The 17,255-nt window shown below is 35.5% G+C and overlaps 1 protein-coding gene across 5 annotated transcripts in view; it reads right to left on the bottom strand.

The window, feature by feature from the left end:
• Window positions 1–17,255, bottom strand: part of grid2 (glutamate receptor, ionotropic, delta 2) — a 517,587-nt gene that overhangs the window by 58,806 nt on the left and 441,526 nt on the right. For all 5 annotated transcript variants that reach the window (XR_003597537.1, XM_028033208.1, XM_028033207.1 and 2 more), the window contains exons 12-13: window positions 16,300–16,438; window positions 6,829–7,024 (exon numbers count right to left, since the gene is read on the bottom strand). Coding sequence is in view for 4 of the 5 variants with exons in the window: in XM_028033208.1 (XP_027889009.1) it covers window positions 6,829–7,024; window positions 16,300–16,438 (335 nt within the window). In the remaining variant the exon portion in view is untranslated. The remainder of the gene's footprint in view (window positions 1–6,828; window positions 7,025–16,299; window positions 16,439–17,255) is intronic.

Genomic DNA, 17,255 nt, shown 5'->3' with positions numbered 1-17,255 from the left:
TTCGTGCATCTATATCCATTCTTTTTTCTCCTTGCACCTCTTTGTAGCCCTTCTACACCTATTTACAGTGAAGCCTGCAATATCCACACCCCTTTTAGCTGCTCGCTGCCCTCAAACTCTCTTTTCTACCATCCTCAAAATTCCAATTTTCCTCTTTCTACTCCCTGAGCACTCGTTCACGGCCCTTATCAACTTCTACTTGCTTCTGCTTTGTCTCAGTTGTCCTCTAGAGTGCCATGATCACCATATCCAGAGCTGAGGACTTAAACAACCTTTGGTAGATTTACCAAGATCTCTATGTGGCAGAGCAATTTTACTAATCTTCATCAACATCACTAAAGTCATTACATTAAACAGCTTTATGCTCAGTTTTTACAGCCAAATGAAGAAGAGGTAAAATAATAAATCCAGCTTACTAGACAACATGATACAAAATATTGAACTCTCAATATTTTAGAAAAAATAACAATGTTATTTTTTTGTGGATTTTACACCAAATTGTCTGTCCAAATTAATTTCTTTCTGTCTTTCACCCTCTAAGGATTTCCAATTCCAAAGTAAAATTGTTAATGCTCACTCTTTGGATTCTCACAAACATACTTTCTCCAGCGTCTTACATCATTAAAATAGTGTTGTGAAATTTCTGGTCTTGAAATAGAGGTGGATTAAATAGGTGTATATCAAATGTGCAGGCTCTCAATTACTATATTGAGGTTACATCATAGTAATTACAATTAACTGCTGAATTTTTCTTGGCTCAGGCATAGGAAATATGTGCCTTGGGTGGCTTATTTTTATTTTAGCAATACTGTGCCACAGGTTCTTGTGACACAAGTATCAATTCGATTTAGTTTATTTATATAAATTGACAACACGTCAACTGAAGGCGCTTTACAAAAAAAGTAATCTTAATTCAGACATACATACATTTCAAGTAATCCTATTTATCGAACAGTATATTAAGTTCGGTTCATTATTAAAAATATTTTAAACAATTTTTTTTTATCCAGGAAACCGAGCAGATTGTATCAAGGTTATTGACTTGTAGCATTCACGTCTCCTGGATAGGTAAGTAGTGGCAGTAGACAATCACTTGTGTTGTGTCCATACACTCTTAAAGTTTCCTAATAATAAGATTCTGTTTACATTTGTAATAGGTTATGACAAATGCATGAATAAGTTAGCAAATTTTGATGTGTTTGTCATCATTGGAAAGCTTAGAATTCACACTTTCAGAATCTGTAAGTAACTAAACCCTCCCGCCCCCCAAGTAGACTTGTTTATGAAAGCTAAATAACTACAAAACTCTACTTTTGTTTTCCTACAGCACTCAGTCACATTTTTCAAAACAATTTATTTTGTTTTCGTGAGGTTTGGTTGTAAGGATGTAATCATTGGTTTGCAGCAAGTCTCAGCCATTAACCATAATGTGGTTGCATCTTCTCAAGCCATGATGCTGACAAAGGAAATGTTTTGGTCATGAATTGCCTTTCTAGCGGCTGCTATAAATAAAAGACTGAGTGTGCTTATACCCCAAACTCTGAAAGATATATTTTCTAAAGTGGAAGGAAGTAGAGGAGCAAAAAGTCACAGAGATGAAAAATTACCTAAACCAACAATTCACTCAAGACTAAAATCCCACAGCAGTCATTAGAGACTCTTAAAACCTGATGAAGAGCAGGTACAGAATATATTGAGGTTTTAGTGCTGTGTGTGTATGTAAAAGGAAAATTGAGTGATTGTGTATGCATATATGAGTACCACAACATTATGACATAAAAGCTCCCCAAATTGAAAGCTTCACATTTAACTATATGCATCAGTTGAAATTATGCAGGAAGAACACTATAAAACTCTACTTTCTACTTTTGTTTTCCTACAGCACTCAGTATTACATAAACTATGATGCCTACTATAAAATCGCATTTAAAGGAGATAAACAATTGTTGTAATAAAGAAGAAATTTTAATTCACAATCATAGGCATTTTTTAAAGGAATACCTGTGAGGTAAAAAGAAATAAACACAATGCTATTAACCTGGAAATTCCTTAATAGTGGCTTAATGAGGAGGTTTAATAAAAAATAAATTGCATGTTATAAATTATCTAAGCTGATAACTTATAAAAAAAAAAGCGCAGACCAGAGGTTAACAGAGTTGTAATATCAAAGAGGAACGTTTGAAAGAATTGGACTGTTGGCTCAATCACTGTAGGCATGCATCTCACTTAGTCTTCTTTTAGTTTGCATGATTAAATCTGGGCACAGCAGATGTTGTTCTGGTGGAAAGGTCACTCACACTGGAAGACCTTCAGTTCTAACTCAGACTAGGAAATCTCTTGGGTGTCTTTTGTCTTACAATCGGAACAAGGTGAAAACCAAAACAAACATCTAGCAGGAATTTTACACCAAATAGTTTGATATTCTGTTAAATGTATTAACCAATATTTATTGTTATGACTAACGATAGATTATACTTTTGACTGTGTTAAAACTATATGAAAACCTAAACAAGCTAAATAAGATTGAATTGTGAAAAGTAATTTCACATCTATGGAACGGCAAACATTTTTATGGAAATAACATCCCACGGTTATAAAAACATGATTCCTTAGCTTGGAATCAGAAGTTGTTGTGGCTAACAGTGTGGTCCACTGAGGATGTTTTGAAAGTAGCAGCTAATTTGGGTTAAAAAGTCAGATTTAGACTTTATATTTACTAGAAAGTAGATTGATTTGTTTAAAGACTAAAAGTGGTAGAAGCTAATTTTAATACATTTAATAAAAATAAAAAAAATCCAAAAAACCAGTTAACCTACAAATCACTGATTATAGCCTATTAAGGAAAACTGGACAATTCTGTTCCCTGACCAATTGATTAATAATCGCTATTCTTTTGATATCATATATACCATAAAGTCTTAATGGCAGTATCTTAATGACAATGCCTTTTTAATGAACACTTTGATCACAGACTGAAATGAAAACGGCACATATATATAATCCTGTAGTACGGTACAATCTGCAGCACTTGCCTGGTCCAGAGTGCCAACTCTACATTTTTGGGTACAGTGTAATGTTTATGATGAAAGCAGATGATTGCGCTTTTCTAGATGTGAAGTACATGCCAGCGTGCATGCGTGTTTGTTACTATGTGTGGACAAATATCAGTGTGTCTTCGATTCTCCCAACATCTCAGACACTCAACACTTTTGGCATAATATAACTTTACTGCAGGGGACCAAAACCTAAAAGGGAGAAAATCTATAGTGTGCATTGGAGACCAGTGACAAAGAGGAGTAAGAGGTTTATTGCGAAAGAGAAAAAGCCTGAAAGAGGAAGAGGCATCTGAGAGAAGGGAGGCTGAGAAGGAAGGAAACTACGCTAAAAGGAAAAATATGTAATCTCACAGGAATCAAATACAGCATGGGGACTATACTGATGAAGACAAACACATCCGGATATAGCAAATTGAGACTGATGTCCGTTATTGTGTTGGTTAATAACAGAATGGCTTCCCAAAAAGCCTCCGGCTTGAAAAGAATTGCAGACGCTGTACAGTGCTTTTCAATTGTTGTTTTTTTTTGTTGTTTTTTTTAAGAACAAAACTAAATCCTAACCGATTAAAAGGCATCATTTTGAAAATTGGAAAATCTTTTGTTGGTAACAGAACACAGAAAATCGTTGTGTCTGTGAGTCATGTAAATGACATGTTTTAACTCCTGTATTACATTTACTGGAGCTCTGAACAAACAATTCTAATAACAGTGTTGCTGACAGTACTGCTGTAGCAAAAAGGAAAGTAAAAAAAAAACCTTGTGGTACTGCAGTTAGGACATGAATTAGTGAACCACTAGAGTGCACTCTGTAGCCTTTAACGAAATGTGGATGCATAATAGGCAAGATACAAAGGATGGTGCTGAAAAGGAAAGTCTAAAGAAAAGCAGAAGAGAAAAGGGTGAAGTGAAAAATGGGGGTCAAGTGGAAGAAATAAGAGCTGTGTGAAAGAGTAGGACAAGTAACAGACATCTGTAAAATATTCAGCTGCAAGGAAAATGAGTGACAGTCAAAAAAGGAATCAGAAATACTGTAATGAATAAAACAAAGATCCTTTCTCCTGTAGTCTGGTTTACCTTCTCCGGCTCTGCTATTCCTGGTAGCCAAGCTTTATTTTCAACTCTTACTCATAGGACATTCAGTCTTAGTTGCTAATGAAAGAACCACCCATTAAAAAGGACAGTTACTTATGTAACAGTTGAATCTTAGATAGTTTTGCAGCAGTGTAGCGACCAATAATGATTTCAGGCCAAAACATTTGCGTCACATTTTCATTCAGCAGTAAAGCAAATCTAAATTGATGTTAAAAATAAATTGTATAAAACAACAACGAAAAAAAAAATTACTTCTTGATATTACTAGTATTAGCAAGCTGGTACCACGTAAAAGACAAGACGGTGCAACAAGTTCTTCAATAAACAGTAGTTTTGATTCCAACAGAAAATTACTTGATTGTGGCCATTTATGCTCGACTTGGATGCATTTAATAAATAATAATAAAAAAAAACCACAATATTTTTGTGTGTGTTTGATGTGTCACTCACAAATCAGAGCAATGTACGGGAAAACTGGTTGATTCTATTCTTTGGTTGGTGTACCTGTACATCTCTATCTAAAAGCCTGTTTTAGGTGTAGGAAGCTGCAAAGCAGTAAGACGTGTTTACAGTGAGCCAGGATACACACAAAAATCATCTGGGGAGTCAGGCTATTGTGATTTGTGCAATATGCTGACATTATTTAAACCCGCGGTTCAATTTTACGTCAATGCAGAAAATTCTAAATTGCTATAACCTTTAAAAAACATGAGAAAAAAAGTCACTTTAAAACTAAATTTTTTTTTGTTTGCACATTTAAATGCAGGTCAAACATAGCAAAATGAGCAGAGCAATAGAAAACATCCAGACTTCAACATGACTTGGGTTCCCCACTGGATGTTACTGTTATAAAGCTTGTCTTCAACTGTAAATACTAAATGATTTACACAACCAAGATGGTTTATTCCTCCCTGGAAATTGGTACAAAACAATACAAAGTTTCATTTTTGTTTAGTTTACCTGTGGGGAATCTCAGTCATAGGCTTCTTTTTTCACCAAATAGCCACTACAGTTGAAGACCAAAACAAACCACACTTCGACTTGTATACTGCGTAAACCTGAAAAGGTGTTTCAGGTAGAAAAACAAGTAATGTAGCATTGTAGCCAGTTCAGCAGAAGGTAAAGACACAGAACTCTTTCACGTCAGAACTTATCTACCTACTGACCTATTAGGTAGGTTCTGCTGTGAAAGAGATCATATTTAAGTTTAAAAAGTTATTGACTTGTCAATATACTGTAGATTATTAATATGCTCAAGCATGCAAACCCACAGGCTATGTACCATACACCTGGTACCAGGAGTGTAACAACAGGTGTCTCCAAAGTGCAAGCTACCAAGTTGTAATACATAAATTAACTATAGAATCTGTACAACCCTTTTGTATTTGAGGCTACAGAGGCAGATTAATTGATCACTGCAAGTGTTCTCTAACAGATGTTGAAGTCTGGCGCCTAAGATAATAAATGTAGTGAGCGTAAAAGAAGTGGAAAGTTATCAAACAGGTGTATGCATTCAATAAGCCTCACCATTTAAAAGCAATATTTATGGAAAATATATTGCTGTTGGATTCTTATGTGGGGTTTTTTTCCTTTGGAGGGGGAGAAGTGGGGAAGTGGGAGGGAGGCACAAAATACATCCCCAACAACCACCATGTTGCCCTTTAATCACTCCTCTCAACTCTCCCTGTGTTGTCTTAACACGTGGTCTAATATATTCCAAAGGGGGTGGAGATGTTGAATGTTCAGGCTGAAGTACATAAACAGTAAGCTCCAGCCATGTAAATAAGATGCAGCAGTCAGGTGTTTGTGCTGCTGGGGATTTACCAAGGGAATTAAGCATTGCAAATGCTATATGTGCATCATTAACATCATTTACACGGATCTCCTCTCATCCACAGCAATGACCCTACAGCAATACAGGCTTTTAAAAAGAGGACAGAGGTTAATCTGTATAGATTATAAGCATACTGCACACTACAGAATGCATATGAAACCCTCTTTATATTTAGCATACAGTAACAGCAACAATAAGCAATGCAAGACATAAAATGGTTAAATGTAGCCTAAATTTACAGTTAACTTTTTGTGATAAACAAAAGTGTTAGGGTATAATGCTACATATTTGCATAAGGTAGCATAAGAAAGAAATACATGTGGAAGTTTTGTACGAATTCATACATTTACTTAAAATACCTTTTTTCCTACTTACATCCTATGTCTTTTCATATTACAACACAACATAAACAACTATTTGCTGGTATTTTTTTGTATCTCAGTTTATATTTTGAATCTACCTAAAATAATCTATTCATTATTTTAAATGCAAAAAAAATATCTTCAGAAGAAAGATTTAAAACTCTAAAACCTGAAATAAACAACTATTATAATGAACATTGAGAGGTCTGAGGCTGCTCTTCAGGCTTTTTCCACAGTACAAACAAATTATGCATGCCTTCAAAAATCATGTGATCAAATGCCAGCAGATGCTAGCCTGAATATGAATGCCTTGCAAGGAGTAATAAATAACAGTAATGTTGCTTCCTCCTTGCACCTGGTCCCATTTATTGAAATTTATCAGCCTTTTGACTTCAATATTTATGTTAATAACAACTGCGATTTTACATATGTCAAAGGTCTTTCATTTGAAACTGAGAACAAATTTAAAACGGTATGTGCCTACCTTGCGAATGCCTTCCCTCGACTCCTCAACATTATTATCTGCTCCTCCAGTCCGATTAATCATCCGCCACATCTGGGAGTACATGGGATCTCTCTCAAAGGGGTTCATAGCCTTTGAGCGCACCTGATCATACACTGCAGAGTCCAGGACTGTCCCGTATGGCAGTTCAGTCTGCTTTGATAAGTCCTGCAGAGACCTAAAGGAAACAAAACAAAAAAGATCATTGAATCAGTCAGTCCATTTCTCTACTGCAAGCAGTGTGAGGCCTGTTCTTGTGGTTAGATCTCACACTAATGCAACATCCCACTGTATGGATGAACCTTTTAAGGCTTAGACATGGCAGCCACAGAAGCTGTCAAAGCTGATGAATCTGGGCAACCATGAACATCTAATTATAATTTTTGTTGCAACAACATTTAACTTAAAGCATTATGGCCAACTAGAGAAAGATGAAATAAATCAAAAATATATTTAAGGGACAAGTGGTAAATAAACACAAACTTAACCACGGTGCCTCTTTCCAACTTCTCAATATATTCATTATTTGTATCATTAGCTTATCTGTCTTTGATGGATTATTTTCTATAGAAGGTGGGCCTTGTTCAAAAATTCCATGTTTAGCTGTGCCTCTTCTATTGATAAAGTCCTTAATATAGTATATATTAATATACTGTATATTTATATTTAGTGTAACTACAAAATATGCTGTTCCCATTAACTTTGTACAGTCCCCTTATTTTCTTTTCCATATCAAGTATTCCTTGCTCAGTACGTTTTGCTTTGATATGCCTCTTTCTTGAATGAAGTCCCTGATGGAGCTCTCTGTGAACTCCCCTTACTTTTACTTTTTTTTAAAAAACTGAAGTACTCCAGGCCCAGTGCTCTTATGTTTTTTTTTTCTTTTTCATTCTTCTCTTGTCTTTTGAACCCACAGCCTGCTCCAGAAAATGGCAACTCGTAGCCTGGTTCTGCTGGAGGCTCCTTCCTGTTAAGAGTCTGGTCTTCTTTAGCCAAATAAATCTTTACAAATCATATTGAAATTGTCAGCTGAATTTAACAGCACTTTACAGTGAATCTTTCAAAGCATTTGACACACTGATGACACACAACTCCTCAGGACCAAGTCCAACACACTACTGTCAAAACTAATTGGAAAACTACTGAAAAACACACAACTAACTCCACACACATAAAGACTGTATCCCGTTGGTAAAAGCCAACTAGAGAATTCTGTTTGTCAGTAAGTTTCTAAGAACTTCACGGAAGTCATGCAGAAGCCCCAATCCACAACCCAAAAAACTGTTTGAACCTCTGCAGATTGTGAGACAAGACTGTGTCAGAGACTTTGTCAACATAAAACACACTAGCGTATATCAGCAGCCAGATCCATGCCAAATTTGACAGGGCCTTGACATTAGCAGGCCTCTCCTTGGCCTTTTTTGTCCTAATCTAAATTTTACAGTTTATAAAGAAATACATTCATACAACAAGCTTCTACACAACTGGTCAGCTAGACAATTGACAAAAGAGTAAAATAAGAGACAATGGGTGGCTCTTTAAGATCTTGATTTGCTGATATTCAGAAATATTTGTTCATTCCAGAAGGTGAAATTAAGTGTCGTTTTGACTGTAATTTCTGGAACGAGTCATTGTATATGGCGATAGTTGTGGGCAGGAAGAATCTTCTGTGGTTTATATTAAAGCAAATCTTAAGAAGCCTCTGTTATTTTGCATTCTTGTATAAAGGATGCTTGGGACTTTCCATTAGGTTATTCATTTTACAAAGCCTCCTTCGTTGCATAATTATCTCCAGAGTAGTCCCAAAAACAGAACCAGTGTTCTTTATCAAGCTGTTTTAAGTAACTAGCTCTGATGCTGGTAACACAAGAGATTTTGCCAAAAGAGATTGTCCTTTAAAAAACAGACATAAAAGCTTTGTAGTCATTTTTCCGCAAATGAAAGTGCCTGAAAAGTGACAATGAAGCAAGCCATCTTAAAGAAGCTTTCACTTTGACTATTCAGGCCAAATATAAAAGATTTAAAATCTCGCCCTGTGCCTGTGTCCAATAGAGAAATTGTATGCTTCCCAGTTCAAAGACCAAAAATTTGACCTGCTGAGGAAGTTGATGTAATAGGCCAGGATACGTTGTGAGCTATGATCAAAACAAACCTATCCTGATATTGAGAAGTAGAGCTTCACCTCACATTACATTTCCTCTAGACCCTTTCTAAAAAAGATTACAGTGACACTTGGTTGGTTGTGTGGTTTTATCAAAATGCAACTTTTAAATGTAGTTCTCACAGCACTGGTTGTTATGCTTGACCTTGGGCACACTGGGGCCAAATGTACTCTCTTCTTGAAGGCCTAAAATTATGTTTCTTGACATCAATTTCTCTCTGGAGTCAGTGAGACTCTCATCAAACCTAACCCCAGGCCCGAGATAGTGTACACCATCAGTCTAAAAGAGAGAAAGCAACTCCTGTCGACGGTCAGTGGGATAGCACGCAGCATCAGTCTAAAACTGAGAAGACAGCTCCTTTAAGAGGGTGACAGTAAATGCTCCTGGTTCTGTTGGGAAATGAAAGTATCCTATCATAACTACAAAACTGAAGAACCAAATTTAGCAGACGGAAAAAGCCAGGACTGATCACAGTAAACCAATGCCTACCCAACTACACCACGTTTGACAGAGGGAAAAAAAAGCTTCTTCCATCTAATGAGTTGGTTATGAGCAGTTTGGAGAAAAAAAAAAGTTTCTGGTAATGTGTTCTCTGATGGAGAAGCTTCTCTTAACAGTATTAATTAACCAATACTTACATCATAAAGACTTAATTTAACTTGACAAAATCTTTGCTAAAAATGTTCATTTATGAAGGACATCCATTTAAAAGGAAAACACGGCATGTAGAGGAAAAAATTCTGACTCTGAGAAGAATGTGTAATTAACAACCATGCCGTCTACCAAGTGAAACAAACTATCTGATCTGTGAGAAAATAGTTCAAAATGTCTTCTATCATGTCTTCCATGAAGAAGTGGCAGGCAGTGGAAAAACTGGCTCAACATATTTACACAATAACAATAATTAGATTACATTCAGCCACAGGGAAAACCAATAATGTGATAGAGTGCCTAGTAAATGTAGACTCTTCCTGTTCACTTAAGACTAAAAAATTAAACACAAACCATCTAGGGGAATAAAGATACCTTATAAAAAATGTTTAATTTTCAGTTGTTTTATGTTGTGTACTGAAAAGCTGCAATATTATAGTGAGCAAAACATTGTAAAGCAGTTTTGCTTAATGAATGGACAGCTTGGATGTTTTCTTGACAACTGAGTTACATTAAAGTTTCAGCAAACTTAAATAACTTTTTTTTTACTGCATTGTGCAGTAGTACTTTCTTGTGTAAACATATACTGTATGTTATACGAAAACTTTTTTGACTCTAGACTGAGAATAGAAGAAACTAAAAAAAGAAATTTTAAACTTTGGCAACTCTGGATTAAATATACACCTATGAGCCGCTTTACAAGATAAAGCTTGCTATTACAGGAATAGAACAAACTTTTGCCTTCAAAATAGTTTTAACTCTGTGACCAGAATCCAAACATTCCTCATATACGTTCGTCAATATTGACATTGTACCATCATGTGGATGTAGCAGATGTGTTCAGCTGCAAATCAATCTCTCCGTTTCCAGACACAGATTTGGTGTGTGTGGAGACCACTGGAGATAAGTGAATGAAAAATAACTGATGAAAGATGAATTCTAATATTTCTTTCTGAATTGAAAATATACTAAGATATTAAGGGAGATATGTAAATGTTGCAACAATCATCTGAATGGGGTGACATTGTGCTAGATGACTGAATATATCAGTGGAATAATATAGATAGTAAAAGCCTTTTCACCATAAACATAAGAGGCAAAAACCTCTGCATGAATAATTAATTTATTGGTATCCCACACAAATGTGATATATTGATCCCATTTGTGGTGGTAAATTGATCCCATGTCCATATGTCACTGATTAATTTAGGTACATGAGTACGTAGTATTTGCAAGCAGACAATAATTTTTTACACAAAGTCCAATGAGAAAAATTAAGTGAAACAAGTGTTTGGTAGCTATAAAAACAAAATAGAATCATGGATAATGATTGAAAATGAGAAAAAAAAAAACACGTCAGTCTGTTTTGAACTATAAACGTCTTTCTCTTTTTTTTTTGTATTTTTTTTTCCTTCACACTTCTCCTTACCCATAAATTGCCACCTCTAGGGGAAAAACACAAGCTATTGTTAATTATAATGCAACAGTGCTTGGGTTGCCTTTCAAAGAGTTTGGCCGCTGAGAAATGTAATCGAGAACCATTACATGAACTAATTACTGTTTGTTTGTTAAACGCGTGCTTACACACCACCCATGGATTTGAGATCCTCATATCTGGGAAACAAAACATGCCCACAAAAACTCTCAACATATCCAGCTTAATGAAGAACAAGTGTACAGTACGCTTTGTCATTAATTCAGCTGTAATACAGTACACCCACGAAGCGGATTTAACAATGGGTACAAATTCGAGCAAAGATTATATGATGATTCCAAGCCTGTCTGCCAGCACAAATAAACTTTTGCATGAACACCCATGTACTGTGAAGTACTGCTCATGTTTTTACGGCAGGGAAAACTTAAAGCGCCTCCTCTCTCTCTCATGCTGTCCTCAATGAGCTCCAATCCATCCCAAAAAAAGAAAATCCCTTTGAAGATTTTAATGAACTCTGCTGTGAACATGAATCTTTTATTACTGTCAATTAATCTTTGGCCCTAATAATCTCCCCTTCCCACCAATCTCACTTGAGAATGTGCTGGCTCATGAGGAGAAACTTTGACCAGGATTCTTGGTTTGTGATCTGTTTTCATGATGTAATGCTTAGCTTGCTTTTTACAGTTAGCAAAAAAAACAAACAGAGAGGGAGTGAAATAAGAAACATGTATTATGACTGACTATAAAATTAGTCAAAAACAAAACATTTACAGTGGATTTTCCAGAAAAAATGTCAATGATTTTGGTTCGCTTTTTTGTTTAGAGTTAGACTTATTACAGCAAGGCAGAGACAAAAAAGATGATCCCTAAGTTTTAATGGAGAGTTGACTTCCTTCAATTGTGTACGCTGAGCATATTGTCGACTGTCTAAAAATTGTATCGCTAATAAAAAATGAATAAATATATGAACAAATACATCAATAAATGCAGCATATTAAGGGAGAAATATGCAAAATTCATTTTTTTAGCCCTTAAATACATTTTATTACATTTTTATTTTATTATAAAGATAACATTTCTGTAGACATTTGTCAGATGGCGTTAGTTAGGAGGACAACTAATAGACATGCATTCCACAAATCTGATCTGCATGGAAGTCTGGCAAAAAGAAAGCCCTAATTGAACACTATGGCACATTGCTGTTATCACCATGTTTCAGTGTGGAGATGTTTTTTTCAACAGGGGCATGGAAGCTGATAAGAGATTATGGAAATAAAACAAAAACAGAGCCTTACGTGAGCCTGAAGAAGACTTTAGACTGGGGGCTAGGTTCAACCTCTAGTAGATTATTGATCTGAAACCAAGAGCCAGAGCTAGCATGTGATAATTTTATGCGTTCCAATGGTCCAGTCAAAGTGTAGACCAAGTATATATGTATATTAACGTTCAAAATTGGTTAAGAAATACTTCAAAAGATTTTCAGATAGTTTGTTGTGAAATATGCTCCTATAAAATATTGACTTGTCAGGGATGAAAAGAAAAGACAGATTTTTATTTATAGAAGATTTTAAAAGCTGAGTCTATTTTTTTCTTCTATTTCACATTTATATCCTACTTTGTCTATACAATGACAACAAAATATATCAACGTTTGCTGTTATAAATTAACAAAAGGTGGAAAAGCTCAAGGGGTAGGAATAGTTTTGCACACCACCGTAAAAAAAAGAAAATATAAATACATAAAAATGTAAAAGGTTTCTTCACTCAAATCTCCAAATTTTCACTACAAAATGCAATGCTTGTTTCTAGATCTTTGTGTAGTATGTGTATTGTGTAGTCTTGTGGAAGTCAATGCATATAAGAATTATGTGTTTAATTGTCTTTGTTTAATGTGAATTTAATTCCTGTTTGGGTGTGTGTGCGCAAGAGCACGTGCATAGACTAGTGTTTCTGTCCTGTGTGTATCCTAGCTCATTTTGCAAGCAATTATATTTCCCTAAGCAGCTCAATGAGCAAGTAAATGGAGTGAACAGCCGCTGAATGTATCTTATGACAAATAGTCAGTACATGTGTGTATGTGTGTATGTATTGCAGAGTGAAAGAGGAGCAAAGAGAGAATAAACTTGAAAGAGAAAGCCTGAAAAATCTTTCACTCATGTTAATCAGACTTTTTTAGGGAACAATCCCCGAGTAGTCTGACCTCACTACTTTAACTACAACACCAGGCGTCTGTTTAAGAGGAGAGAAAAAAAAAAGAGAAAATGCTGGTTTTTGCTCTCGTCAGACACATCCCAGGGAAAAAAAAGGAAAAACACCTCTCACAAGAAAATGATTTTCCATCAAACTTTCAGTTAACATTCAGGGAGGAGCTATTTTACCTTTAGCTTTGATATGCTTCAGGTCTTACCACTGAACATGGTGGAACATATCAAAAGAGTTGGACCTGGCAAGATTTTTTTGACAGATGTCCAAGAAATGCCTCCTTTTGCTGTGAGGCACTTTTTAAGTTCGAAAAAATTACAGGCCAAAGGTTTAAGCAATTTTATTGAGACAGGATGTCCAAAATTTTTAACAGTAATATGTCTTTGAAGAGCCAATGTGAGTAAATATATTTTAATACCACGATATGCTTCTACTCTTCTGAGGGGATAGACACTATTTTTATTGGAAGGGATATTCCTTGATAAAAGTTAACACTAGATTAAGAGAAACACAGTGTAAAGTCCAGAAACCATGTACTTTATAAATAAACGGACATGATTTTACTAATAAACATCTGATTACATAATTCATTCCATGTACAGCTGGTGCAATTGGCACTAGATGCTTTTTGTACTTTAAACTGTTAATATTTGTAACTGACCTTTCCTATATCTAATTTGGAAATACGAATAAATGTAATCGTCATGGTAAATATTGCATTTGTTATCTAATAACTTTGTGAGGATTTTGTATTTTAACTTCATACTTTATGTCTATCAAGTGGGATATATCAGTCCCATTCAGCGCTTTCATTTCCAGTTTTTTAATTAAAGCTGTCACCTCTCAGTAGACTTTAATGCTTTGACCCTTCTTTATTCATATGAGTTTGTGGCCTGCGGAGTTTTGGACTTGGATCATTAAAGGTTTCATCCCTACACCATAGCTCCTCCCTGCATTTGAGTTCTCCTTATTAAAACTGATGAAAGAATGAAGCAAATGTATTTGTAGATGTTAACTTTTCCTAAGCATTTTTATGCAAATATAACAGAACTTGGTAAAAGAAACCAACTCTAGGGGTTAGGATTTACTTCACTGTGTGAAGGCAGCACGGCCACATTCCCAATTATGAATTTGTTAGTTTCAAATTTAAAGGTGCAATGAGTGCACTGTGATGTGAAATTAAAGATGTTTCGAATATCAGTGTGGAGGTTGCGTTAGTCTAGACTCTAGAGAGAGGAGTGTTATGTACTTTACCCTGCAAATTTATGCAGTTCCAAGAATCAAAGTTTCGAACATCAAACGTCATTATCTAAAAAATATCAGAAAATTTTTGTGTGCATTTACTTTTAAACTATTAAAAATAAACAATTCAGTAACCCAGGAGTGAAGTAAAATGTATCTTATGAGAAAACTCATAACGCCTTAGTTAGCTACAATCAAAACTATATCATCTCATTTTGTTTCATGGCTAGTTTTGCTTATAGTCATTATGAAGCAATATAATTGATATTTGTTTTTTTCTTTGGTATTTGGTTCCAAATTGTCTTGGCAGCAATTTAATCAATTAATCTTTGTAAGTACCTGAAACGCTTAAAATTAGAAGTATTTCATATTTATGTCTACTGCAATTTCAGAACACAGACATTCATGAACATCCTATCTGAGCGCTAACATAAACAGTCTGCTCCCCAAATTTTACAGCCTCCAGACATTTTCTTATTGTCAGGTCATCATGGCCCACATATTTCCACTCTTGTGCGCCTCTCTCTCACATTCATCTGTTCCTACGTGTTCACTTCATTTCCTCATTAAGATGCCTTTTTGTCTCACTTTCTGTGCATTGCTCACTTGTGCCTTCACTTTGCTACTCTCCTTTGCCACCTTTCACGGTTTTCCTAAAGGATTCACACCGAAATTGAGGGAAAACATCCAAGCGTGAAATAGTCCAGAGAGGGTTCTTGACGCTGACTTGTTATTTCATTTTCAGGATGAAACAAGGGCATTAATACTTAAAAAGCCTGCCTGCCTGCCTTGATGGAAAACACTAAGGAGAGTCATGTCTCCATCTTTTCCTGGATTTCTCTGCCGTTAGTGTATTTGCTTGTTTATTCTATTCCTAACAATCTAATTTTCTAGCTTTCTTATACAAATGCATTTGGGATTATTTTTGCCTGTGTGATGTGTTACTGAATTGTTCATGGTTAAAGAAAATTAGACACCAAAGAAAACAAAAACATACCAAGCGCAAGAAGAAAGAGAAACAAAAAGTGATTGTGGTTTGATGCAGAGAAATATTCTTGTTTACTCCAAAGCCGAGCACAATTAACTGTGGCACTGCCAGGCATAGCGGATGCTTAGACATGCTTATTAGCCCAATGAGAGATGAGTACTTCCTGCTTCTCTGCTAGTGGCAGAGAAGCAGGAAGACGTATTATCACAAGGATAGACAAACATGGGGCATAGACCCCCAGGGAAATGATGTGTGGAAAAAAGTACAAGAACAAAGATTTGCCAACTTCTTCGACATCTTTACCCTGAACACAATTTGTTCCAAATGCTGGCTGCCATCAGGCTGCAGATGCAGGAGCATTAAAGCAAGGACAAACAGACTGAAGAACAGTTTATACCTGGTAGCCATAAGGGCATTAAATACTATTATTACCCAATAATAATTGGGTAATAATCTCTAGTACTATTTATTACCCAATTTCCTTATAATCCATGTAATTTTATTGCATGGTTTCTATAATGACAATAAAGATTATTATTATTATTAAATTACAACTAATTCTGTGCTTCTTATCTTATTACTGTCTCTCCTGGGTATGCATGTATGTGGTCGCTGCTGACGCTGTGACATCAGAGCAGTCCATATTTTATTAATCTGCCCCAAATTCATTTAGCAAAAGCAGATAAATGCTGCTAACATAAAGAAGCTTGAGTTTGTTTTTGTTTCTTTTTTTTAGTAACTTCTCTCACCAGGTCCTAATTTGTAGGCACTTACTGTATAGAGTTCTCTATCCGTGAGATGGTGAGGAAAGCTGCTAGATTAGCAGTGTAGGAAGAGATAACAATGAGGGCAAACATCCACCAAAAACCCATCATCATCCTGGTTGCAAGGGTGGTGTATGGGACTTCTCCACCTAGAAAAAAAAGAGAAAGAAGATAACAGTTCAAAAAAATGTGTGAAAAAAGACAATGTGTCAAACACGATTTTATTTAAGATGAAAAATAAGCTCCGACAGTGCATTACATCCTGACAGATTATGTCTGGATTAACAAAATGTGATCTGATGTTTTGGATTGAAACTGATCTCCATTGTGTGGAATATAGACCACTAGACACTGAATCAGAAAATCACATGCCTCAGATGTTACACCTCAGATTTTACACAAGACATATAAATACATAAATAATTAAACTGCCTTCGTTTAACGCCCAGTGAGGATCAGAGGACATTTTTATATAAGATAAAAACTTAACAGGAAGTTAGCCCAAAAATGTGCTAAATCATGAACCTGTCAGCCTTTGTGTAGCCCCATTCAATAGATGGCTGTTAATATCAGCAATTCTTCTCCTACCAAAACTCCAACACATATTTGACACCAACATAATCCTATATTCCTTTTATCCTGCCACTTTCCCATCTATGCTGTTTTTTGTGCTTTTGCCACTTTATTCCAAGGCTTTTCTTTTGCTAGGTCAAAACATTTTATTCAATTTGAATTTGTTATCTCTCCACGCTCTGGGTTTTATACTGTACATTGGATGTTGACATCGGGTTTTACAGATAGCCTGAAGGCGCTATAATGTATGGGCATTGTATTTCATGCAACTCACATAATCCTGCATGGCTGATGTAGCATCCTATGATATGTTGCACTTATTTAATTAAAAATGCATTTTAAATTCATGAAGCATCTATGATCCTTTTTTATAAATATTAAAAATTGTTATGA

This window comes from Xiphophorus couchianus, chromosome 12 (genome assembly GCF_001444195.1).
Source record: "Xiphophorus couchianus chromosome 12, X_couchianus-1.0, whole genome shotgun sequence".
Taxonomy (NCBI): Eukaryota; Metazoa; Chordata; class Actinopteri; order Cyprinodontiformes; family Poeciliidae; genus Xiphophorus; species Xiphophorus couchianus.
This window is presented reverse-complemented; position numbering and strand designations above follow the sequence as displayed.